General features: G+C 34.4%; 1 protein-coding gene across 30 annotated transcripts in view; it reads left to right on the plus strand.

Moving 5' to 3' along the window:
• DLG1 (discs large MAGUK scaffold protein 1) overlaps positions 1–26,373 on the plus strand; it is a 264,950-nt gene that overhangs the window by 94,651 nt on the left and 143,926 nt on the right. For 23 of the 30 annotated variants that reach the window (XM_021070096.1, XM_021070094.1, XM_021070100.1 and 20 more), the window contains one exon: positions 481–645. In XM_021070096.1, the coding sequence (XP_020925755.1) occupies positions 481–645 (165 nt within the window). Of the gene's footprint in view, positions 1–480; positions 646–11,405; positions 12,823–26,373 lie in introns of those variants that run through there. The other 7 variants (XM_005670092.3, XM_005670093.3, XM_021070114.1 and 4 more) reach the window with 5 other exon arrangements.

The following is a 26,373-nucleotide window of genomic DNA, read 5'->3' on the forward strand; positions in this document are numbered from 1 at the left end:
CTGCAGCAATGCTGGATCCTTTAACCTACTGCACCGGGCTGAGGATCAAACCTACACCTGCACAGTGACCCAAGCCACTTGAAGTCAGATTCTTAACTCATTGTGCCACAGTGGGAACTCCTCTTTTTTTTGTTTGTGTAAATCTTCAGTTTATGAACATGGAATGTGTTTCCATTCATTTCTATTGTCTTTAGTTTTTTTCAGTAATGTTTTGTAGTTTTCTTTGCACAAATGTCTCACCTTGTTGGTTTAAGTTCATTCCTGATTATTATTTTTATGCTATTGTAAAAGGAATTGGTTTTAAGTATTGGTATGGCTTTAAAATAGAGAACCATTTCTCTTTTTATGTATTAAACCATAAAATATTTTTTTTACATAGGTAAATATTATTGAGGATTTGGGTAGTTATGAAAATCATCATTGAATTGAACTCATTGCTTTTCAGAGTTTCCTCATTTAATAATTATGTATACTTTACAGAAATACCGATATCAGGATGAAGATACACCTCCTCAAGACCACATTTCCCCACAAATCACTAATGAGGTGATAGGTCCAGAATTAGTTCATGTCTCAGAGAAGAACCTTTCAGAAATTGAGAATGTCCATGGATTTGTTTCCCACTCTCATATTTCACCAATAAAGGTAAGATAATAACTTCATCTTGTTATTAATTATTACTTTTTTTTTTTTATAGAACTATTCTTTCATGTAGGATTAACCCCCCTTGATTATTTCTGGGTTTTTTGTAGGTATAAGGAATTTCATAAAATATGTTAGCATTCTAAAACCATTTTTAAAATATATTTTTTAAATGAACTTTTTTTAGTGATATTACCTTGAGGCCCAGAAGTTCTCATTGAGGAAATAACTATTATATTTCATTTTTTAAAATTGTATTTATTTATTTATTTTTAAACTATTATATTTCAGATATCCACATTGAGATATTTTTAAACTTAAAAAAATGTGTAAGTACAGAAAAAGAGCATTAACAATTATCTTTGAAGTCCAGTGTGGCTTTGCTTGATCCCATCACCTTGTCTCTCTCTTCAGAAATAACCATAATCCTAGTTTCACATATTTATCAATACATTGTTTCTTTTGCCCATTTTGAATTTTATGTAATTGGAATTTTACTGTATATGCTCTTAACTTTCATTTATTGCTTAACATTATATTCCCAAGATTCATTATTTTCACTACTATAGAGCTTTTTATTTTATGACTATACTATAATTTACCTTATCCTTGATGGATGTAGAATTATTTCATATTATTACTAGTATAAAATATGCTGTTAAAAATATAGGTTTATATACACATCTTCGTGGATAACACCAGATTCTTTTCCTAGTAGTTGTATAATTTACTTTTTCAGTAGCAAAATATGTAACAGTTTTAATTGATCTTTATTCTCATCAGTATTTGGCATTGTTATTTTTGCTGCTGTTTTGGATTTGAAGTCATATCTCATTGTGATTGTAATGTGCATTTCACTGTTTGATGATATTCGTCATTCAGTTTCTTATTCTGTGACGTACTCTCAAGATTTTTTTTCATTTTTGTATTGGGTTGTCCTGATTTGTGGAATTTCTTTCTATATTCTGGATACTAATTCTTTGTTATATGTATGTATTATATAGAGAGATAATTCCTTACTAGTAAACCTTAAAGTGGGTTTTGTACTTCTCTTTTAGGAATGATTTCATATACTGGTTAAAATTTTCAATGGTTATATAGTACCATTGAGATTTTCAACTAATAGTTTTTATATGTTAAAATATTTTCAACATCCTGCTTTTTTATGTGTGTAGCATATTTAGGTAGAGCCCCTTTTTCATTCCTAATATTTTTATTTTTGCATTTTTTCCACAAGAAGGTCAATTTCAAAGAACCATGTCTTTTTAAAATATATTCTTCTGTGTCCCTCCCACATGTGCTGTCACCCCGCCCCCCACCCTCTTTCATACACAGGTATACATGCATATAGACACATGTTTACGTACCTATATAAATGTAAATGTATGGATAGGCGTATATATTAATTAAAGATTGTGTTTGGCAGAAGCAATCTGATCTTTCCTTGAGAGGCTAAATAAGAGATACACAGGGAAGAATAATTAATTGGCTATAAGTGACAGAGACAGTTTTCTTTTTATCTTTTACCTTTCTCTTACCATTACTGTTTTACTTTCTTCTATTTTCTTTAAGTTTATTCTCTTTGAGTTCCCCCCCTAATTTCTCAACTTGGCTGCTTATTGCATTATCAGCCTTTTCTGATGGTATTTGAGTTTGTAAATTTTCCTTAAAATAGCACTTTGGCTGCATCCCACAAGTTTTAATATACAGTGTTTTCCATCATTCAAACATAGTGTTTTATTTTCATAGTGATTTTTTTCTTTGCCACATGAGTTATTTAGAAGTATGTTTCTTAATTTTTAAGCATAAGAGACAGTTATTCCTTTTGTGTCTTCTTTTAAATTTTATTTTCTCTTCTTTTCCTTCTTATTAGCTTGGAAGTTTCTCTGTTTCTCTTCCTTTAATGGTTATCCTAGGAAATTTCTTTTAGGAATTTTAATCCACATATTTAGCTTACAAAAATCCAAACTCAGTAAGTATCTTTTACCCTCATTTTGAATATAAGAACCTTAGAACTTTTGAATTCTAAGCATTCTTTCCTGCTTTATATGCTATTCTTATCAGCCTGTGCCTATTTTCTCTTGACTGAATTAATAAAACCTGTTTCGGAGTTCCCATCATGGCGCCGAGGAAACGAATCTAACTAGGAACCATGAGTACGGGTTGTTGGATCCCTGGCCTTGCTCAGTGGGTTAAAGATCCGGCGTTGCCGTGAGCTGTGGTGTAGGTTGCAGATGCACCTCGGATCTGGCATTGCTGTGGCTCTTGTGTAGGCCAGCAGCAACAGCTTCGACTAAACCCCTAGCCTGGGAACCTCCATTTGCCGCACCTAAAAAGACAAAAAGACAAAAAAAATTTAAAAACAAATAAAACCTGTTTTTTCCTTTGGTTGAAAAACCCTCCAAGGTGTGTCTAATTTTTTTTGTTTCTAATGTTTTGAATTTCTGGTGATTATGATTGTTATAAACTATCCAAAGCCAGTTTCCACAAACCAAACTCCTCTAACTCCTCAGGTCTCTTGAGTGTTTGGTAGGTAATTCTGTAGATATGTAGATTCTGACACAAGCAGACGTTTAAACAGACAGTAATCCAGGTTGCATAAACTATTTTATATAGCCTTTTTAGATATGATAAAGCCTCAACTCTCTGCTGTTGCATGAAATGCCCACTCCAGGCAAATAAAACGATATTCCAGAGACAAGATTTTGTTACCCGGAATTTCAGGCATTTAGGAATTAAACCTAAAGTGACATCCATAAGGGGAGTATAATCCTCTTCAGAGACTTTTCTTTCCCAAAGCAACAATGGATTGTGTTTCTGTATTAACTTAGCCATCTGTATAACTCAATACAATGCATTTCACCAATGAAAGCCCACTTCATTAATTGGGAAAACTTTTGGTGTATATAAGAAAAATCTTATAGCAGCTGTTTACTATATAATTAAATGTTAGTTGACCAGTCTAGGAATGTGAATTCCTGCTTAGAATAACTGACTGCTCATAGAGTAATGGTTCTCAGCTGTGGCTGGACATTGGGATCACCTGAGAATGTTTTAAAAATGATTAGTGAGTGCCATCTCAGAGATTGTGATTTAATTGGTCGGGTACAGTCTGGCCCTAGGGAGTTTTATGCATTCTCCAGGTGTTTCTAGTGGACAGCCACTGTCGAGAAGCCGTACAGTAGAACCTAATGTAATTGAACCACCATACACATATCTCTGCCTGTCTTGAAGTATTTTAAAGTAAATTTCTGACATCTCTTTATTTAATCCTCACTCTGCAGTGAGACTTAAATATTTCCAGTTATTGAGAGAAAACATTGTTACTTTTTAAGATTCTTAACTTGCTTCATTAATCTGACTTTTTTTAGTGATTTCTTCACTATAAGAGAATAAAGTTAATTTTGCCTGATTCTTTTGGTATCTGCTTTAAAAATGCAGTTGTCCTTTGTATACCTTTAATTATTGCATGATAAAGGATTATGTCCCCCACAACTTTTTTAAAAGAAAAATTTGACAGAAGCTTATTTAAAGGAGTACTTTATTGAGATAAAAATATCCTTTACCTGGAGTTCCCTTATGGCTCAGTGGAAACAAACCTGACGAGTATCCAGGAGGACACAGGTTCAGTCTCTGGCCTCACTCAGTGTGTTAAGGATCTGGCATTGTCATGAGCTTTGGTGTAGGTTGCAGATGCAGCTTGGATCCCAGTTGCTGTGGCTTTGGTGTAGACCAGCAGCTTCAGCTCCAATTCAACCCCCACCCTGGGAGCTTCCATATGCTGAAGATGTGGCCCTGAAAAAGCAAAATAAAATCAAGTATCCTTTACCATCAGTTATAAAACACAGCTTTTTCACATTTTTATTTTTTTCTAAATTTGATGTACATCTTAGAGTTGCTGGTGTTTTACTATTGCCTTAGCGAAGTGGCAGTTTTTAATATTTATGTGCGTATCTTTATTGATAAACTTTGGTAAGATCAAGAAAGTTCTAGCATCAATGCATCTTAGTGTACTGTGGTAATAATTCAACTGGTCTCATTGAAAAGCAGCTGAATTCATCCATCCTTATATGCCATCCTCTTGCTCTTTTTCCTTTTGTTTTCTTTTATAAGGTATTAACAGCATCAATCTCGGAAACATTTATAAATGAGCTTATAAATATTATTCTGGTGTGATTAAGTATATCATTTGGGTGACATCATTGTAGTTCCCCCTTTGGCTTGATGGGTCTCTGATTTATATCTGGGGACTAAATATATAGGGATTGGCATTTCCAGCAGAAGAAATTATCTAACTTCTCTTTCTTCTGTTTCTAAATCATGGTTACATCTTACTTTTTTTTAATGTAAGTTTTTTTTCCTATTATAAACTTGTTTTACACCTTTTCCCATGTTAAATTTAAAATAACGTAATAGGAGTTCCTGTCGTGGCTGAGTGGTTAATGAACCTCACTAGCATCCATGAGGACTGGGGTCCGATCCCTGGCCTTGCTCAGTGGGTTAAGGATCCAGTGTTGCCGTGAGCTGTGGTATAGGTTGCAGACATGGCTTGGATCCCATGCTGCTGTGGCTGTGGTGTAATCCGGCAGCTACAGCTTGGATTAGATTGCTAGCCTGGGAACCTCCATATGCTGTGGGTATTGCCCTAAAAAGATGAAAATAAAATAAAATAACTTAATATATAATATTACGTAGTATATTTGTTCCATAGTTTGATGAACAGTTCTGGTCTCCACTACTTGTTATTTCCATTTTTGCTTGATTCTGTAAAGAGGGCTGTAGTGAATAACCCTGGAGCATAAAAAGATTTATTTGGGTTTTGTTCCTAGTATAGATTTCCAGAAGTCAAATTGCTGGTTAGAAACCTTGATAGGCAAGATTTTTGAAAGACTGTATTCTAATACTATTGTAATTTAAGGATTATTGGAGCTGCCCCACTTGGGGTATTCCTGCTTCTCCTATCTCATTCATAGATTAAAATCTGAGGAATGAGATAGCATAGGATTGAGGTAGAGTAATAGAAGAACGGTTAGGGTCACTTTAACTTTATGTTAGAAAACCAGATTTTTTAAAAAAAAATCTTGTTTTGATGTAAGAAGGCAAATTTTTTTTTCATAGCCAAATATTTTATTTTAAAATTACAATAATTATCTTTCTTTAGAAACAAAGATAAATAATACTGAAGTCTATATGATTAAACATGAAAGTTCTTACCTTGTCCCCCCTCCTTATTCCTGCTCACCCCTTTCCCACACTGCTTCCCTGAAGTAACAAGAAGGCAAGTTTTAATGTCTTTCTGATTATTACATATAACTGCAAATGTTTTAGGAATCTCAATGGTTAAGTATTTTTTAAATAAAATATAAATAAGAGGAAGCTCCATGTGGTGGGTTAAGGATCTAGCATTGTCACTGCTTTGGCTCTGGTTACAGCTGTGGTGCAGTTTCGAACCCTGGCCCAGGAAGCACATGCCACAAGTGCAGCCAAAAAATACCTATATATGTAAATACACACAAATAAGGTTACCACTAGCTGTCTTTTTTTTTTTTTCCCCAACGGCTGCACCTATAGCATATGGAAGTTCCCAGGCTAAGGGTTTGATTATAGCCACAGCCACAGCAATACCAGATCTGAGCAGCATCTGCAACCTGTGCCACTGCTTACAGCAATGCTAGATCCTTAACCCACAGAGTGAGGCCAGAGATCAAACCCACATCCTCATAGGCAATATGTCAGGTTCTTTAACCCACTGAGCACAACGGATATTCTTCTTTAAAAAAAAAAAAAGCTAATAGGGAGCTTTTCCACTTTTATAGTATTGTGTTTTGGAATGAAATAACTATTATACTGTACATAGAATTCTAGTATATGGGAGTTCCCGTCATGGCGCAGTGGTTAACGAATCCGACTAGGAACCATGAGGTTGCGGGTTCGGTCCCTGCCCTTGCTCAGTGGGTTAATGATCCGGCGTTGCCGTGAGCTGTGGTGTAGGTTGCAGACGCAGCTCGGATCCCGCTTTGCTGTGGCTCTGGCGTAGGCCGGTGGCTACAGCTCCAATTCAACCCCTAGCCTGGGAACCTCCATATGCCGCTAGAGCGGCCCAAGAAATAGCAACAATAACAACAACAACAACAACAAAAAGACAAAAAAGACAAAAAAAAAAAGAATTCAGTATATGAATTATTATTTTTTTAATTTGAAAAATTGTTTTTGAGTGGTAGCACTTTGCTGAATAGAATGTAAACTAGGCACTGGTTTATTTATTCTTTACATTTCTTATACATGCTAATAATAAAAAAATAAGATTGGAGTTCCTGTTGTGGTGCAGTGGAAAAGAATGCGACTAGGAACCATGAGGTTTCGGGTTCAATCCCTGGTCTCGCTCAGTGGGTTAAGGATCTGGTGTGCTGTTGCGTAGGCCGGCAACTGTTTCTCCAATTTGATTCCTAGCCTGGGAACCTCCATATGCTGTGGTTACAGCCTAAAAAGCAAAATAAATAAATAAAAGATTAACAGATGATTGCTTTAAAAATCAACTGTTAGAGTATTAGTTTCTCAAATAACATGCATTTAACATTCATTAAACATCTATGCTAAAAAGTTTAACTTCAGTGATATTTTTATGGAGAGATAGTTATAACACAGTATAAAGTAACATGAAAAAAATAAATTCTTGAAATAAGCTAAAAAAAGAAAGTAGACATTTGGACAAGGTGTTGAAAGATGTATACAGGATGCCATTTCAGAGGAGAAGGCAGTTACTGGAGAAAATAAGTCAGTAGGAAGATGATAGTTGGAGGAAACTGTAAAAATGCAGGAAAGTTCATGCTGCTATAGCTGATGTTTAGGGTGCTTGTTAGGAAATGAGGATAAGGTGTGAAGGACCTTGATCCTGAGCTGATGAGTGGTCCTCTGAAGGGTTTGCCACCATGAAACATGCTGTGAAATAATCAGGCTCTTATAGTGCTGGTGGTGATTCTGATTACTGAAATAACAAATTAAATAAGATGGTAATTGAAAGTTACTTTATCCAGACATAAGTCTAAAAGTAATAATGATTTAAAAGGAAGTTTCTTGCCATGCTAGACAGTTTCACGAAAGAAAATGGCAATATAATTGTGAAAATCCTAATGCGGAAGAAAAGGACACTGGTTAAATTTTTGTGGTATATAAGAATCTTTAAAGTTTAGAATTTAAACAGTTCTGAATATAGTAGTATGGTACAAATAAGAATAATGTTAAGATACTTAAAAATGAAGATGATGTAAGAATTAGGAAAAATGATCAGAACAGTAAATTGAACAAGTAAAACCTTTGCCTTTTTCAAAACAGATTTAAATCTAGATGAAGTGACAAAGATGATATATGGCTTAGTATGGGATGTTGTAATGGCCAATGAATGAATTAAAAAGTTCATATTTTGCTTTTCAGTGATAAGGAAAATTGTATTTTAACTAATATATATCAAGTAAACACAGTTAAGAACCTGAGGACAACACAGGTTATGTGAGCAAATAATCATTTAAAATAAATATATCTTCTAACTTGGACACATTTCATCCAGTAGTCCTGAGTACTATCAAATGAAATCACCAGTAAGCAATTGGTAGCAAGTTCTCAAATATTGTGAGAAATGGGGGTAGCAGAAGAATGGATATAAGCCAACATAGGCTTATTGTACTCAGTGCTGCAGGAATTGAATCTTTCCCAATTTGAGTACATACTGAGTACTTTTGTTTTCTTTTGTTTTTGTTTTTGTTTTTTTCTTTTTTAGGGCCGCACCCACGGCATATGGAGGTTCCCAGGGTGAGGGTCTAATCAGAGCTACAGCTGCCAGCCCACACCACAGCCACAGATCTGAGCCTCGTCTGTGGTCTACGCCACAGCTCATGGCAACGCTGGATCCTTAACCCACTGAGTGAGGCCAGGAATGGAACCTGCAACCTCATGGTTCCCAGTTGGATTCATTTCCACTGCACCACGACAGGAACTCCCAGAGTACTTTTTGAAATTAACTTTGTTTTCACATCTCTGGAACATATTAAAATATTTTGGATTTTATCTTTTTTTTTCTTGCATGTATTAAATTGAACATACAGTTTGCATACAATTTGACCACTAGATGGTGCTCATATAGCAGGGATTTGTTTATATATGATCAGTTTTTCTTGATAAATAACAAGTCTATGTTATCAGTCTTCTTAGTTTAGTATTGTCTTAGTGCAGTTACATGTTTTAAGATTTAATAGGTCAAACCATAATGATAAAAGGGTAAGGAAAATGCTTGTTAGGTTTCTTTTACTGTACATTGCCGTTGTGGTTACTTAGTAATTTTTTTTCTAATATTTTAGAGTTTCAATATTGTTTTTCCTCTGATTCTTTTAAAAATTTTCACTAAGATTATTTAGTCATTGCCTTAATTACTATACTTCAGGACTTCCAGGTTTATGTGCAGGTTTGGAAAGGTGTACAAATAATTGAGGGCCTATCCTGTATAAATTTTTGAACTGTCTTTACTTCCATTTAGTGTTATAAAACATTTCTCATGATCATAAATTTTGTATAATCGTATTTTAAGTATGTAATTATCCACTAAATGGATGTCTTAAGCTTACTTATACTTTCTCCTGTTCAGATTCAGCTATAGATGATAATTATCATTCTGTGAAAAAGAAAAATTTATACAGAAAAAAGAATGTTAGGCCTGCAGGATAGCTCAGTGGTAGAGCCTTTGCAGAAAATAAATGTTAATTCTTTATATATCATATTAGAATGTTAATAGTGTTTGTTTTGGTGATTTTAACATTGTGCAGTATTCTTTAAAATTCACTATTTTAAATAGACTTTGCAGGTTCTATAATGAATTTAAAATTTGTTTTAATGAAATTGTATTTATCCTTTAGCTCTGCTACATGAATAGGCTTATTCTAATGCAGAGTTCAGTGAATTGGTTGCCTTCTGCCTCCCAGTCAGGTCATACACGGTTTTGTATGCATGTATTGACTCCTGGGCAATAGATAAGATGACCTGAGATTTCTGTAGCTCAGGTAATGAGGCCTTTTTGATAAAGAAGCCTTTCTCAAAACTCGAAGTTGCTTTCTATTTTATTTTATTTATTTATTTAGGGCCACACCATGGCACATGGAAGTTCCCAGGCTAGGGGTAGAATTGGAGCTGTAGCTACCGGACTACACCACAGCCATAGCAACACGGGATCCAAGTAGCATCAGTGACCTACACACCACAGTTCATGGCAATGTTGGATCCCCAATCCACTGAGCAAGACCAGGATCAAATGCACAACCCCATGGATACTAGTGGGATTCATTTCCACTGTGCCACAATGGCAACTCCTCCTTTTATTTTGATTTTTATTTGCTTTTTAGGGCTGCAGCTGTGGCATATGGAGGTTCCCAGGCTAGGGGTCGAATAGGACCTGCGTCTTCCACCTACACCACAGTCCTCGGTGCCAGATCCTTAACCCCTCCACTGAGCCAGGCCAGGGATGGAACCCACATCCTCATAGATACTAGTCAGGTTCATTACCGCTAAGCCAGGACAGGAACTCCCTGATAGTTGCTTTCTTGATGTCAGTGGATTTGAATAGGAAATTTCCGTATTGGGAAGATTTCTTCCTCGTACTTGGGATATAGGGGGTTGGAATATTGCTCTAGCATAAGCAATCACTGTACACAAATGGCTTACTGTTCCATCTGTGTTGGTACTTTTGCAGCTTGAGTAGGATATTTGCATTTGACATTTGTTTTCAATATCCTCATCCATACCAATCCAGAGTAACAGAATCTTTATCAGTCCTAGAGTTCCCCTTGCCCTGGGTTTTCAACATATATGGATCAAGGCACATATACAGGAGTCAAACCAATTACTACAGCATTTGTATAAACCACACTAATTGGTTCTTTATTAAGTGCCTGGTCCATAGAAATTCGTTTTAGGAGGTTTTATTATTTTCCTTCAGAGAAGATTCTTAGTTCTCTGCCTACCCTTAATGTTTTCCTCTATTCCCCTGCTCCCAAATAGATAAGACCAACCCATGTAGGGCCATAAAACTGCCAGCTACTGTCTGCACAGTCCTTGGGAAGAAGCACCAAACTTCACAATAATCGGTCCTAAAACATATTCCTCCTAGGAGAGCCCCACATGACTCTCAGCCTTTGTTGGGTATGCTCTTATATATTAGAGATGGAATCATAGAGACAAGATGGCATCTTTTCTTAGTGAACTGAGAATTACAGTAAACCTGGATGGCATCTTTTCTTAGTGAACTGAGAATTACAGTAAACCTGGAGGTTGTAGTTTGCCAATACTGTTTTCTAGTAGGCTGCATTTAGTTGGTGCTAGTAGACAAAAGTAAAAATTTTGTCAGTCCCCATCTGAAAAAATATTCATGACTGAGGTTGGGAATTAGGATGTGCTTATATCAACCTAAAAATGGAATTACTCAACTATTAGTAAATGATCAAATAGCATTTTTCTTCATATATTATTTTTAAATGACCATTTATTGTATTATATACTAATGTAGCATAGTGTTAAAAGGACACACTTAGGAATCTGGTTCTCAAACTTGAGGGTGATTAGGAGTCTGTTAGGGGGCTCTTTAAAAAAGAAAATTCCCATTTCTCTCTTACCCTTAAAAATTCTCATGGGGAGTCTGCATTTTTTTTTTTTTTGAAGTATAGTTGATTTACAGTGTCATGTTAGTTGTAACATGTACAGCACAGTGATTCATTTAAACATATGTATTTATATATATTATTTTTCGGATTCTTTCCATGTATAGGTTATTACAAAATATTGAGTGTAGTTCCCTGTGCTATAATAGATCCCAGTCTGCATTTTTTTACCAGCCCTTAGGTGATTCTGAGGTGGATTACTGTGTTGAGACACACAGAGATATAAGATGTCAAAAAGTATCTCTTTAGCAATCAAATGGTAGTATTTTGTGAACCAGAGTATTATTTATGTAGTGCTGGATAAAAGATGTTTTACAGGCTATATTAAAAAAAACCTTTAAATTTTTTGCAGTTTACAAATTATTAACTTGTAATCTTAATGTTTATAATATATCAGAGAGATGCTGCTGATTTTAACTGTTTTTAATCACAAAAGTTCCAGAAGCCAAATACTTACTTTGCTATTTATTCTGTTTCCTTCATAAGACTCAAAGCATTTAAAACCAATGTATTACATAAAATGATCATGCTGCATTCCAAATGGATTTCTCTCCATCATTAGATCCTCAGAGTTTAATGTAGATAGTACTTCTTAAGACCTTAGTGCTATTTAATATAAGTGCCTTCCTTACATAGAAATTTGTATGTGAATGAAAAGGCTCCTTTAGTAAAATTATTTTAATCAGAACTGTTAGCAGAGAGAATCCTCTTGTATTTTTAAATTCAGTTCAAAATTATAATTTATTTAAGCAGTGAAGATGCCATTGGATTTTACTTCAGACTGTGATTGAAACTTGGTAATCCAGGGTTTCTCCACCCAGTGCATTAAATCAGGCATCCCCAAAGGGGCTTGGTAGTCCAGTGTTTATAACATCCTTCTTTACCTGCTAATCGACCTCACTTCCTGGATTTCAGTCCGTCTAGTTATCAGCTAACAAAAGAACAGCTTTTGGTTCCTGCAGACGCTGGTGAAAAAATAATCATGAAAAAGAAATCCACCTTATGCCGTCTTTTTTGTCTGCAAATATAAACTCAGCCATCATACAGCTCACAGGTACAGAGGGAAGATACAAGCTCTTTCATGGGAAGAAATTACAGAGAAAATGAGCATCATTTTTCAAGGTTTTTATTTTCCATGATCTACAAGTGATGCTGCTGTAATTCTAGCTGCAGTTTTTACCGATCATTCACCACTCAGCAGCTGGTAGAGAAGTAAGACTGCTTGGCAACCACCTGCAGGGCAGCAGAGATGAATTACATTTTCGGGAACAACACACTTCTGTACTCTCGCGCCAGTCGAGGAGGCAATACTAGCTCTAGCCATGGCTCAGTAGGCCCAAAGCAGAAACACTGGGCAAAAAAGGGCTCATCAGATGAACTGCAGGCTGAGCCAGAACCTTCACGCTGGCAGCAGATAGTTGCATTTTTCACTCGAAGACACAGCTTTATTGACTGCATCTCGGTAGCCACCAGCTCCACCCAGGTAACCTACAACTTGTTGAAATTATATTCAGTATATTTTGGTTTGTGTTTGCTTTGGAAAAATGTGTTAGTATAGATTTCTTATCATTAAAACATAGAGTTTTATGCACTGAAACCTTGGATGCGCAGAGATGTACATTTTCAGTCCATCTATGCAGGTCTTTACCTTTAAAGGGGAAACAAAAATATTTTCCCTTTTGCTCTTATGTAATGCCAAACAAAACAGTCTTAGACTCTGTTGAATGGCTTCTCTAAAAATATAAAGCCATTCAAACATAAATTAATGTAAATTACTAATGCTTGTCTCTTTATTTTCACACTATGTTAAATGCTATAAAGAATGATGTCTGACCAAAGAGAATACTTGTTTGTTTAGCTTTTATATGTCATTAGATAATCTCAGGGAGATTGTTATCATAAAGAAATAGAAGATAACTTGAGATATTTTTATTTTCTGGTGTTTTGAAAACAGATTAAATTGAATACAGTTGGCTATTATATATATTAATATCTTAAAGTTATTAAATTATGATTTATTCAAGAGATTTAATGAATCATTCCATTTCTATAAATATATTATCTAGGGTTAATTTTAAAGCAGTAAACTTGTGTAATTACATGGTTATAGGGACATTTTTTCAAATATTCAATTGATAGTTTCAGAAACTAAGCAAACCCTAAAAGTCTCCTAAGTAAAAAAATAAAAATAAAAAATCACATAAAATCACCTCTTTTTGAGAATGAGTACTGAAAATATGAGGAAAATATAAATTAATAATTTGAGTGAAATGCCCATTATTTGATATTAAAGGAAAGGGTTGAGGGAATATTTGTATTTTAAAACATCTTTAAATAGAGATTCATTCAACTTCAGTAAAAATGAAAGGATAAGAATTAGTCTAATTTGGGGGAAAAATGTAATTGTAATGTATACATGTAAGGATAACCTGACCCCCTTGCTGTACAGTGGGAAAATAAAAAAAAAAAAAAAAAGACCAAAAAAAAAAGAATTAGTCTAATTTAAAAACAAGATGAGAATGCTGTTGTCCTTTTATATCAAGTAGTATTTAAATTAAAATGTATACCTTAGGGCCTGTTTTTTTTAAAAAAATCTTTTTTTTAAAGTAATTAGAAGCAGCACAAAAAGTAAATGTCACTAGTTTCTTTTTGATTACTAGAATTGTTCTTCAGTAGTTTTTATTTTTAAATAATGACAAATTTCTTAAGTACAAATACTCTACTTGTTTTTCTTACATGTTGGAGAAAAATTGAATTACTGAGGTAGGGAGAGTCATCAGTTGTTTTTACGTAGGCAGTGAGGTTAGTTATTATCAAAACTTATTCAGGAGCAATGATTGATTTAACTCTTAGATTGACCACTGTACCAAGAATGTAACTTAACTTGATTTTGACTGTGATTACATATAGCAAAAAGGAACACAGAGACCAAAGCTTGGCATTGTTATTCACTATAGATGAATATTGTGATGTTTTCTATTGTCAGTAAGAAATGTTAAAAACTTTATATACACACAGCTATTGATATATAATTTATCTTATAAAGGGCATACAAATAAAAAACAAGCAAAATAGTTCACATATAAAACTTTTGACACCATGGAATGACATTATAGTTGCCTAGGAGTTGGGCCAAAAAGTTGCTGTTCATTGCACTAAAATTGAATGTTAATAGGAACTATTTGCATTTGATCCTTCAAAACCATTTAAAATTTTACCTTCCTGCCATTTGGCTCAGATTATATCTTTCAGACCTCTTTCATTACTTAATTAAAAAAAAGTCTTAATAAAAAACGTCTTTTATTACCTTTGAATTTCATTTCTACAAATGTAAACACTAGGTTAGAGTTTTAGCTTTTATTTTTCCTGATCTGGAGTACCAACATGTCATTTTTCTTACTGATGAGTTGGGTATTTTAAATATCCAAGACTTTTGATGTAACTCACTGGAATTAATTTTACAGGGTATAATATAATAGGACTGAAAAAGAATGCTAAACATATTTAGATTTTAGTTGATGCTAGACTACGTTTTTCTGTTTGATCTGCTGATTCATGCTGGCAGTTTTATTTTGTAGCACCAAAAGGATTTGTATATTGTTATAAACAAAACAGATTAATGAAATTTCATAACTTAGTGAGCATATGCTATATACCTATGAGTATATATGTATGATAGTGTTTTGTCTTGTGATTGATAAATATCAGTAGTGATAACCAGTCTCCTATTTCACTATTGTCAGAAATATTCTTTTAACTATTTCTTATAACTATGATACATGGTACTTTTAGCGATTTTGTGTCAGATCCTACTATAATATGTAGAACTTATTAGTAAGTCATTACTGTTTCTTAAATATTAAGGAAGCCAAGTGGTTATAAACTTATGCAAGACCCCCAGCTTTTAGAATATGGCTTGCCTTATAGTTGGTGCTCAGTAAATGTTTATGGAATTGATTTACTAACTAATTTCCATTTCATTCACCTGGAACCTTGTTGGCTCATGGCCTTCTGAAATATGGCACCTAATCTGAAACTTCCTGGGTACCTGTATTTATTAGATTCACTATATTGCTGTCATAAATGCTTGTAATTCTTCACAGTAGCCCATATCTTCCTCTACTTTCCTTTTCTTCCCCTCCATTCTTCATATTTTCCTCAGGCTGCACAAATCTCCCATGTACTACCTGATTTCCTCACCCCTTTGAATCTTTACCCAGTGATAATAGCCATTCAGACTATCTTATGAACTGTCTCTAATTTTTGTCATTTGGCTTTATGTATCTCAAGAGTTTATGTCGTGAGGCTTTTGTTTGTTCTTTAATGGTAAATTAAGATGAGTTTCTTACGAATTATTTTACTTTGGTCTAATTTTTTCTATTTGGGGCTTCATACTACTTATGTTCTTAACTTTGAATAGTTATTATAATATAGAAAATGTCTCCTCATTGTCAAGCCCTACTCAGTTCCTCATCTCAGCATTCCTTCTATTCTATTTAGGATCTCTTGATGCCAGTGTGCCCTGTCCTGTTTAGTGTATGCAGCTCTCTTCAGAGACAGTTTTGTATTCAGCAGGATTTTAAAGAACTCTAGTACAGTAATCTAGACTTTGCTACTTGATTATCTCTTAAGTAAAAACTTTTATCTACTTAATGATGTCAGTGTTTATTAATGAGAATAGGAGCCATACAAACTTTGAACAGCTGTAACATGGTATGTCACTTTAAAGGTGTGCACTGTTCCCATGTTTTAGAAAGCTTCAAAGTCCCTAACATAGAATCATTATAAATATCAGAATAGAATTTCCCCCTCCCCCAGACAGGTGACTGCCAAACTGAGCTGAAAATAGCAAAATCCTTTTCCTAGGAATGATTGGAACAGACATGATGACTTATCATAATTGAAGTGGGACAGTAAAATTTTAACAGGAATGAATATTAGCCCCATGAGTTGATTAATCTGCTTTTCAGAGGAAAAACTCTGTCCTAAGTTAAAATACAGGAAAACACAAGGAGGTACCCAGTGTTCAGATACCAGAAAAATAAATAAGTTAATTCATCTAAAAAGGATATTATTGTCCTAAACTGGTACATTCTGGAGTATAAAGGATTTAATTTTTAGAGCTCTGTGTAGAATATATTGTCCCCAAATTTAAGATAATAGCGTCAACTTAATTGACTTAATGGTATTAAGTGATCAGATGTATGTAACATATTTAGAATAGTGCTTGGCAGCTATTATTTTTTATCATATTTTTAATTGCTTGATTTTGATAGTGTTTGATAAATTCGAATTAGATAAATAGCAATTGCAGTACTTAGGATAGTGCAGTTCATTTATTCATGACCTCATTACCATTGACTGTACCACTTAAAAATCTCCGTTGCAAGCATTTCAAACCAGCACTTTCTTTCTTTTCAGCTCACCACCCCCACTACAGTTTTTCTGTTTTTTTGGTTTTTTTATCCTCTAAAGACCTCTAGCCGGCCTCTATCACTTCTTTTGTGCTCTCACTTCTCTTCTTGTCTTTCTCTAATTCCTTGGTCCCTAACTCTAAATACAGCCTTTCATTATCTGAACTCTCTTGCTCCTCTTTCACTTCATTGGTAAGATCCAAATTGGTTAATTGCAACACTCTCTCCTCTGAATCAGCTCTAAAGCTGCACATTAAACTTCCAGTACCTGTTTCCTGGCCCTCCTTTTCAGTTGATGGTATTATTCTCTATTCCATCCTGTTAAAATAAATGATCCGTCTGTGTTCTTCAATCTCACCCTTCACTTCTGTGCTAGATGTTAGTCATTTTGGGTATTCAGTGACTTCTTAAATAATCCCTTTTCTTCATTGCATTATCTGTTCCTCCCTCCATACTGGATTATTCCCATCAGCATGCATACCCAACTAGTACCTCTCATTAAAACAACCAGCCAGTGGGAATTCATTTGTGGCTCAGTGGGTTAAGGATCCAGTGTTGTCTCTGCTGTGGCTCTAGTTGCTGCTGTAGCTCAGGTTCCATCCCTCACCTGGGAACTTCTGCATGCCCTGGGTGCGGCCACAAAACTACAGCAACAGCAGCAGCAACAGCCAACCAACCAAAAAACTCTTTTTTGGGCTATGGACCATCAAATCCAATGACCGGTTCTTCATTTTCATTTATCTTGACCCCACAACAGCTTTTGACACAACCGACTGTTCCCTCCTTTAAATTCTTTTTTTCTTTGACTCTTGAACACCATTCTTCTGATATTCTCCAAACCTCAATTTCCTTGGCAGTATCCTCTTCATCTTCTTACCACTTACTTATTGTTAGAGTGACTCGGGCATCAGACCTTGAACTTTGCTCCTTTTATATTCACATTTCAGATGATCTCATCCAGGTGCCTTTAAATAACATCAGTATTTATATCTTTAGTTCAGAACTGATCCCTGTACACTAGACTTGTATATCTAGCTCTCCTACTCAATATCTCCACTTGGATAAGTATCTGAAAGTTAACATGTCAGAAATAGAGTTTCTAATTTTATTGTTCTCTCCCATCTTATTCATTCAGTGTACAAGTCACTGATAGGCTGAAGATAACCTTTTATTTTCTATTTATTTTCCTTTACTCCACAAGCAATAGGAAATTCTCTTGGTTTAATGTTTAGAATATATTATGATAGAAATACGTCTCACCACTTCTACAACTACTAAATTCAAATTATTTAATTTGTTGTCTGAACTAGAGCAGTAAATATCTATCTAGTCCCCCCTCTCCATTCTTTACTCTCACTGGTTTGTTCTTTACCTAGCAGCCAGCATTCTTTATCCTTACAGAATGTCAGTTCCTGTCAGTACCTTGTTTTTACCCCTCTCATGGCTTCCAATTCAATTTATAAAATCCTAAATCCTTATTTACCATAGCCCAAAAAGCCCTTTATTATCTAGCCTCTGGTGGTATCTCTAATCCCATTTCCTGCTGCTCCCTCTCTTACTTTCCTTTGCTACATTGGCTTGTTCCTGTTCCTCAGATATATCAAGCATGTGGCCCTCTCAGAGCCTTAATCTTACTTAGAACATTCTTTCTTCATATATTCTCATAGTCCATTTCCTTACTTCTTTCAGATTTCTGCTCATCTGTTAATCTTCTCAGAGGGTCTTCCTGGATTCTTATCTAGGTAGCAGGCACTCCTTCACTCCAGACATCACTGACTTCTTACCTTTTAAAATATTTTTCTTCATAGCACTTAATACTACCTGATTCTTTATTATTATAAGTTTTTAATCTGTCTGGATTTTCTCTTAGACCTTCTGTGAAGCATAATCACACTTTATCTAGTGTTATACTGATCCTGATGATTCTCTTCTTATTTACCCTTATGGAAAGAAATAACCCATGAGGAGGTCAGGCAGAGAGATAAGAGGAGAGACACTATTCAGTTTACTTATAACTAGGATGACTAGACCAAACTTGGAGTACTTTAGATGGGAAGAGGGAGCTGGTAATAAATAAAGTAGGACAGCAGGCATAAATACAGACCTCCTAGGCAAACAGAGACATATGGTACATCATTTATAACCATTTATATCTTATTATTCCCACTGGGCAGCAGGTCTAACTAGTCACACCAAGCCATTTCTACCTTGGACCAACATGAACTGGCCTAACCTTTTTATCTATATGTTTGAAATATTTGGCCTCATGCCTAATGATAGTTGTATTTTGAAATGATCAAATATATATATTTTTTCTTCACCTCTAAGGGATGAAATTGCCTATATTCAGCAATATAATGCCTTTGTATTAAACTAGAATATATAGAGAGTAAGTAGACAATCCTCTTAAACTACTTTGGAAATCTAAGTCTGATAGTAGGATAATTTCAAGGAGAATGGGTAGAAATAGTCTCTTTGAGTATTGATTAAGCAAGTAATCAAAGTTAGGATAAAAATTCTCTTATACTGGTTGTGAGATGCTGCTCATTGGCAAGTTTAATTTCCTACTCAAGGGCAGTAATTTTGTAAAATTAATACCATTACTTAGATTTGGAAATGAATTGTTTTCTTTTTTACCCAAAGACTACCTACTCAAAAATATGTTTAAATGATGTTTGGGATCTAGTTATTTGTATACCCAGACACTTTAGAAATGCATAAAGTTGAAGATTAAACACAAAGTAATTGTTTACAGTGGTTATATAAGCTTTTTAAAAATATCAGATTGACCATACAATTCAACAGTCACACTCTTGTTTTTTACCCAAATGAGATGAATGCTTATGTCCACATGAAAACTTGTGCTCAAATGCTTATAGAAGCTTTTATTCATGATTGCCAAAACTTGGAAGCAACCAAGATGACTGAACTTCAGTAGGTAAATGGATAAATCAACTGTGCTATAGCCAGACAATGAAATATTATTCAGTGTTAAAAAGAAATGGAGGAATTCCCATCCTCGCTCAGTGGTTAAGGAATCCAACTAGGAACCATGAGGTTGCGGGTTCGATCCCTGGCCCTGCTCAGTGGGTTAAGGATCTGGCATTGCTGTGAGCTGTAGCATAGGTTGCAAATGTGGCTCAGATCTAGCGTTGGTGTGGCTCTGGCATAGACTGGCAGCTTCAGCTCCGATTAGACCCCTAGCCTGGGAACCTCCATATGCCGCAGATGCAGCCCTAGAAAAAGACAAAAAAAAAAGAAAGATGTGGAGGAACTTTAAATATATATTACTAAGTGAAAAGCAACAATCTGAAAAGGCTGCATATTGATTGTATGCTTCCAACTACATGACATTCTGGAAAAGGCAAAACTATGGAGACAGTAAAAAGGTTGCTAGGGTTAGAGAAGAAGGAGGGATGACTAGAGCACAAAGGATTTTTTAATTCAGTGCAGCTATTCTGTATGACACAGTGATGGTAGATACATGACATTATAAATTTGTTCCATACCCACAGAATGTACAACATCAAGAGTGAACCCTAGTGTAACTCTGAACTTTGGGTAATAATGGTGTGTCACTGTAGGTTCATCAACTGTATACTGAATAGCTTAAGTGGGGAGTGTTGATAATGGGGAGGCAATACAGGTGTGTGGGCAGAGGTTATATGGGAACTCTGTAGTTTCGGCTCACTTTTGCTGTGAACCTAAAACTGCTATTAAAAAAAAAAAGCCTATTAAGAGAACAACATTGATATCTTAAGGTGGATTAGATTGGCTATTTAATTGTCCTATTAAAAGAACAGCATTGATATCTTAAGGTGGATTAGTTTGAAGAACTAAGTGAAATTTGTTACATAAATTCTATATTAGTGTCATGATTGTTAGATTGTCTTTTTGTCAAGGAAGAAATTTTATAAGCTGCAATTTATATATTTCTATGTTAATACATATATAAAAAATGTGTTTATATATTTATATGTAGTTTCAGAGTTAACTTTTTTTTTTTTTTTTTTTTTTTTTGTCTTTTCACAGGTGAAGCATATGGAAGTTCCCAGCCTAGGGGTCAAATCAGAGCTCAGCCTACACCGCAGTTCACGGCAATGCCAGATCCTTAACCCACTGAGGGAGGCCAGGGATCAAACCTGCATCCTCATGGAACCACTGAACCACTATGGGAGCTCCCTAGAGTTAGCTTTTAAAATAATATATTAATAAAAGTGATGAAAAATGACTTGCTCATATGCTGTGGGGTCAGGATAGGAGATTCAGCCTGCAGAACAATTTGCCCTTTATTTCAAGCATTATTTTCATGAGAATTGTGCTCCATACCTCTTATCACAACTGTATTTCAGTAATCAATTGGGTGATGATTTGTTTAATACCACCTGCTAAACATCAGCTTCACAAGAGCTGGTAGTATGAATATATGTTTTCTTTTGTATCCCCAGTGCCTAGCATGGTGAATGCACATGATGACTATTTGTTGAATGAATAAACAAATGTTAATATATGTTTATTTGCATTTAATCCAATGATGAGAACAAGGAAGTTTGGAACTTCTAAATATGATTTGGCTACTATACATTTCCCAGGCCCAGTTTTATGTAGAACTGTGGCCTTTAAATTAGCGAGTCTTCATTACAGGATTTTATAAAATCGTGTATATTTCAAAAGTAATTTGAAGCCCTCTGTGAAAAAATTTAGGCACATATTCTTAACATATGAAGAACTAAAATTTTTATTGTTAAAATTTTAATTGGTATCACTTTCTTTAAAGATCTTTCACTGTGTTACTCTTTGTATTTTCTGCTCCTATGATTTCAGTAACATTTTCAGTCCTTCATTTTTATATCAAAATTTAGAATTTTAATAAAGGTAAAAATAGTTGTTCAGACCATGTGGAGAACAGAGGCCTACAATTATCACCCTGTTTTACAAACTTTAAATAAACCAAGTGATGTGATAATTTTACAGGCATATGCAAATCAATCAACAGACTGGACCTATTTTGTGCAAGTATAAACCAACTGCTATGATCTGGAAGCAGTAAAGCCTAAATACAACTTTTTCTGCCCCTAGATAGATTTCTTTAAAAGATTTTTTCCCTCTTGCTCCTTAACAGGAGACTTGCCTATTCATTCTTTGTCTATTAGTAAACCCTAAATATTTTCAGTATTTGTGAAATCTAAACTATGACTATTGACTCAGCCAGCTCTAGAGTGTGAAGAAATTATTGTTATGACAGAATAGGACCAATTGATTGCCTTAGAAAATGTTTGTTGATCCTGAGACAAATAACTGAAGATTACAATCTGCAGTTTGAATCAAAACACATCCCAGATTCATTTTTCTGTATTTAACTAGTCGTGGTAGAACCATCTAATATATCAAAGTATTATAGATTTGAAAAATAATCAGTTTGAAAGTATTTTGAAAGGTAGAAGAAAAAGATGAATACCAACCTTAGGAATTAATTGCCTCAACCATACTAAATATTCTCTTAGCTGTGGCACTTTGGAAGAAATTACCTTCCGCTTGCAGAAAACAGGGATGAAAAAGTCACGTACATCAAGATTTAGTAAGAATTAAATGAGATAATACATGTGAGGCCCTTATTGTAATACCTGACATCAGTAAAGTACCCATTATCATCATCATCATTTTTATCACTACCTTCATGACTACCATCATTATTGGTCCCACAAACTATTCCGGCCTTTTAAGCGAGGAATCTGGAGATACAGAGAACCAAACTCATCACGGGAAGATAATTATGTTTTAACAAGAGCATTGGTAACCTTGGCTGGATCTACCAGGAAAACAAAAATCACAGTAATCATTTTTAACAAAGAGAATGTAATATGAGGCATGGTTAAAAAGGAATTGGAGAACTAAAAAAAATGAGAACACCAAGGTAAAACAGAGATAGTAACAACAGAAAGCAGCTACCACTGGGGACAGACCTGGGGACCAAGTTGATGTTAGTAGAGCCCAGAATTTTGGAGGAAGTTCACCACAGGTTTTAAATATGAACTGTCAGTGAGATTTAGTTCCTAATAGTTTTTAAAAGAAGTGAAAATCTTTTGAGCAAAAATTCTTAAATATGTTTATTTTAAAATAGAATATCATTAGGCAACTAGCTATTGTTAGAGAACAATATGAAACTGGCAATCTTTTTGGAATTTTTATATTTTGAAACTTATCTAAGGTTACCAAATGGTAGAACATCTTGAACACTTTCTGATTGGTAGTGGCTGCCCAAGAACACAGAATCTTTTAGCAATATCTGCTATGAATACAGCATGAAAAGGCTGGAGGGGAAGATGTACACAATCTCTTCCCTGAGTCACTTTTTCATTTTAGAGTGCTGATGAAATCAGTCTCTTTTGGCAGTCATATGGTTTCATTCATCCAACAAATATGTTTTAAATACTTCCTGTGTACTCAGTAATATTCTAGGCACCAAGCATATAAGACTAAACAGAACAAGAATCCCTGCTCTTACAGACCTTATATTAAAGGAAGAGAAGACAGATAATAAATGTAATTAACTAAAATATGTCATATGCTGGAGAAAAGGTAAAAAGAGAGAAGGCAGTGGGATATGTGTATATTTGTGCATATATGATGGAGGTGGGGATGAGGTTAATAGAATAAGAGAGTTTTTAATTAGAGGATGATATTTGAATAAAGGCATGAAAGAGATTATGAAATTGGACCATGTGGATATCTGGGGCAAGAGCATTCTAGGCAGAGAAAAAATAAAAGAATCTGAGGCCAGAGTATGGTTAGAATATGAGAAAAATAGTAGAAAATAACTTCAGAAAGATAACAAGGGCCTGAATTATTAGAGACTTGAACAAGAATGAATAGAATAGGATAAATGAATAATTACTAGGAAGCATTAAAGGCCCATTTTAGGTTAGTAATTATGAAGTCCATGGGTGTGCATGGTTCTGTAGCCATATTCTAATAAAGTGGTGCTGGCGGGGGGAGTATATTGCAGTTGGTAGTTTTATACCCATTTGTTAATTATGTAACTGTATCTTTAAATCCAAGTTTTTGATCTGTTTAAACTTTTATTGATGATTGGCTCATCCTTCTATCAATATAATGGATAAGCTGAATACTGATAGAATACCAGCTTTTTGTAATAAAGGGGTGATAATCCCTTAATTAAAACATCACGAATCTTAAAAGCAGAAATAGATTCATGAACTTAATGTTCTTTCTTGTGTTAACTAATAGATTTGTACCCATGTTGCTATACTAGGTTAATCACTAGATATATTTTCCTGTCTCCTCTTTGTTATTTTAAAATAAAAAATTTATATTTAATCCCTTAGTAATTTGTTTAAAAATATATCTAGTTTTATTGCTGTTTGCTTTGGAGATAATTATGACGTGGATGGCATATACAGCTGGTTCAAATAACATGTTTGGGGGTTTATGTTGAGGGTACATATTTGCAGTAACTATCAAAAAGGGCATTTGAACCAAATAAGAACCAGATCTAAGCAATGAAAAACACCTTTATTCTGAAGGTTCTGGACCCCTGTTGAGTAGTGATTCCCAAAAAGAATTTTGATAAATCTACTGTGCTGTATTTTATCCTTCTATAAACATGTAAAAGGCTTGCAGGGTTTTTTCCTTGGTTTCTCTTTCCCTCTTAGATAGCTTCTTTGACATTTATTCAGAGAAACTTATCTCATTACTGCATAGTAGATCTTTAAAAAAGGAACTTGTATTAAAAATATTTAACTATGCCACATAGAAACAAAATAAGGTCCTTATTGACCAAGAGTAGCATGGGGGTAATTATTTTTCTTCGTTATCTAAGATATTGATAACAAAAGATTTGCAAATTCATTTATTCTATTTCCCTAAATATATAAATTTATTTAGTCTTTATGAATCTTTGTGTATATTCTAAGCTCAGTTTTCCCCATTCAGATAACATCAATGTAAGATGTAAACAATAATTAATTACCTGGTATTATGGTATCAGTTTACTTCAGAGTTTCATCTTATGCTGTAATGATTGTTTTAATAAGTGAGAAAATAAGTGAGAAAAAGTTTAAAATGTGTTCAAAAAGGCTTGCAGATCTTTTATGCTTAGGTCTAACTATGATGTAAAACATAATTTTTAGTGGCCATTATTGGTGTTATCCTCAATAGTCCTTTCTCCCAACTTCTGTCATTCATCAGATACACCAATTCTACATTTCAAATTTCATCTGTATTTGCCTAATCATGTCCATTTTTACATCCAACACTTGATTAAAACCATTGTTCACCTCTCAACTGGATTATCATAACATCCTCTTCATTGTTCCTTCTGTCTCTTTCTGTATAAGTTAGGATTCACATGAACATATAAAAACCACATTAGCTATTTTAAGCAGAAAGGGATTTAATAAAGGTAGAGGCCCACTATCTTTTTTTTTTCATTTTTTGTTGAATGAATGGAAATGAAAGAGGTTGGTGCATAGTCATAGTTGTAGATGTACAGTACACATTGAGTATGTAGCTCTACCTAATGAGGCTTCAGACTACTTTTTATCAAATTCTTTTTAAAAGCTGATTTCATAATTTTAAGATACTACATTAAATTTAAAATGTGAAGCCGTGGATAAATAAGGTCTCTAAAAGCAAATCAGTTAAAATACTTTTCAGAAAGCTGTCGGTTTGATACTGGCATTAAAAAGCACTTTTAAAATATGTACAATCCAACTTATTTTATAGAAATTTATAATTTTCTTCAGTGTCTTTGAGACAGTGTTAATATTATAGCCTCTGTTGTCATGGAAACAAGTCTCTGAAGGCAGCCTCAGAGGCTAATGATTCCATGGTGTTGCTATGGATAGAAACAACTGAGACTTGTTAGTCACATGGTCAAGATTTAAACAAAACCAAAATTCTTTGGAACTGATTCTATTGAGTAATACAAGTGGAGTAGAAAAAGGATGATAACATGATGGTCATATTGTTTCATAAAGTATGTATGTAAGATTTTTCAAGTTCAAAACACTTATGCTGAATTCCTTTTCTATAAAAACTCAAATATAATGGTTACTTTGTGTTGCTGCCCCATTATTTATGTCTTAATTTTGACATTTTCCAATTTAGAATCTTCTTATACAGCTCCCCAGAATTTTACTATACTGTAATCCTGCACTCAAAATATCCTCTTTTCATTGTACTCTATTAGCAGATCTAACATCTATGCTATTTCTCATTTGATTATATATTATTTGTTTAGGGCAGTGTTTTTGTTTCATATGAACTAAATTACTTATTTTGTTGTTCTGTGATTCTTTGTTGTCTGAATTGGATATCAGATATGGCTAGGAAATAGTGTGTGTTGATATGCCTTTGTTTTTGAAGATTTTCTCAGCACTGTTTGCCTTTCTAAGGAATAGGCAGGGGTATATGTTCCTTTTCAAAGAACTTGTTCAGTGCCCTATAGAGAGAGGGTTGGATTCAGATAGTATAAATTTTTTAGTTTTTTGTTTTGTTTTGTTTTTGTCTTTTTAGGGCCACACCAGTGGCATATGGAAGTTCCCAGGCTATGGGTCAAATCAGAGCTAAAGCTGCTGCCCTACCTCACAGGCACAGCA

This window comes from Sus scrofa, chromosome 13 (genome assembly GCF_000003025.6).
Source record: "Sus scrofa isolate TJ Tabasco breed Duroc chromosome 13, Sscrofa11.1, whole genome shotgun sequence".
In the NCBI taxonomy this organism is placed as follows: domain Eukaryota; kingdom Metazoa; phylum Chordata; class Mammalia; order Artiodactyla; family Suidae; genus Sus; species Sus scrofa.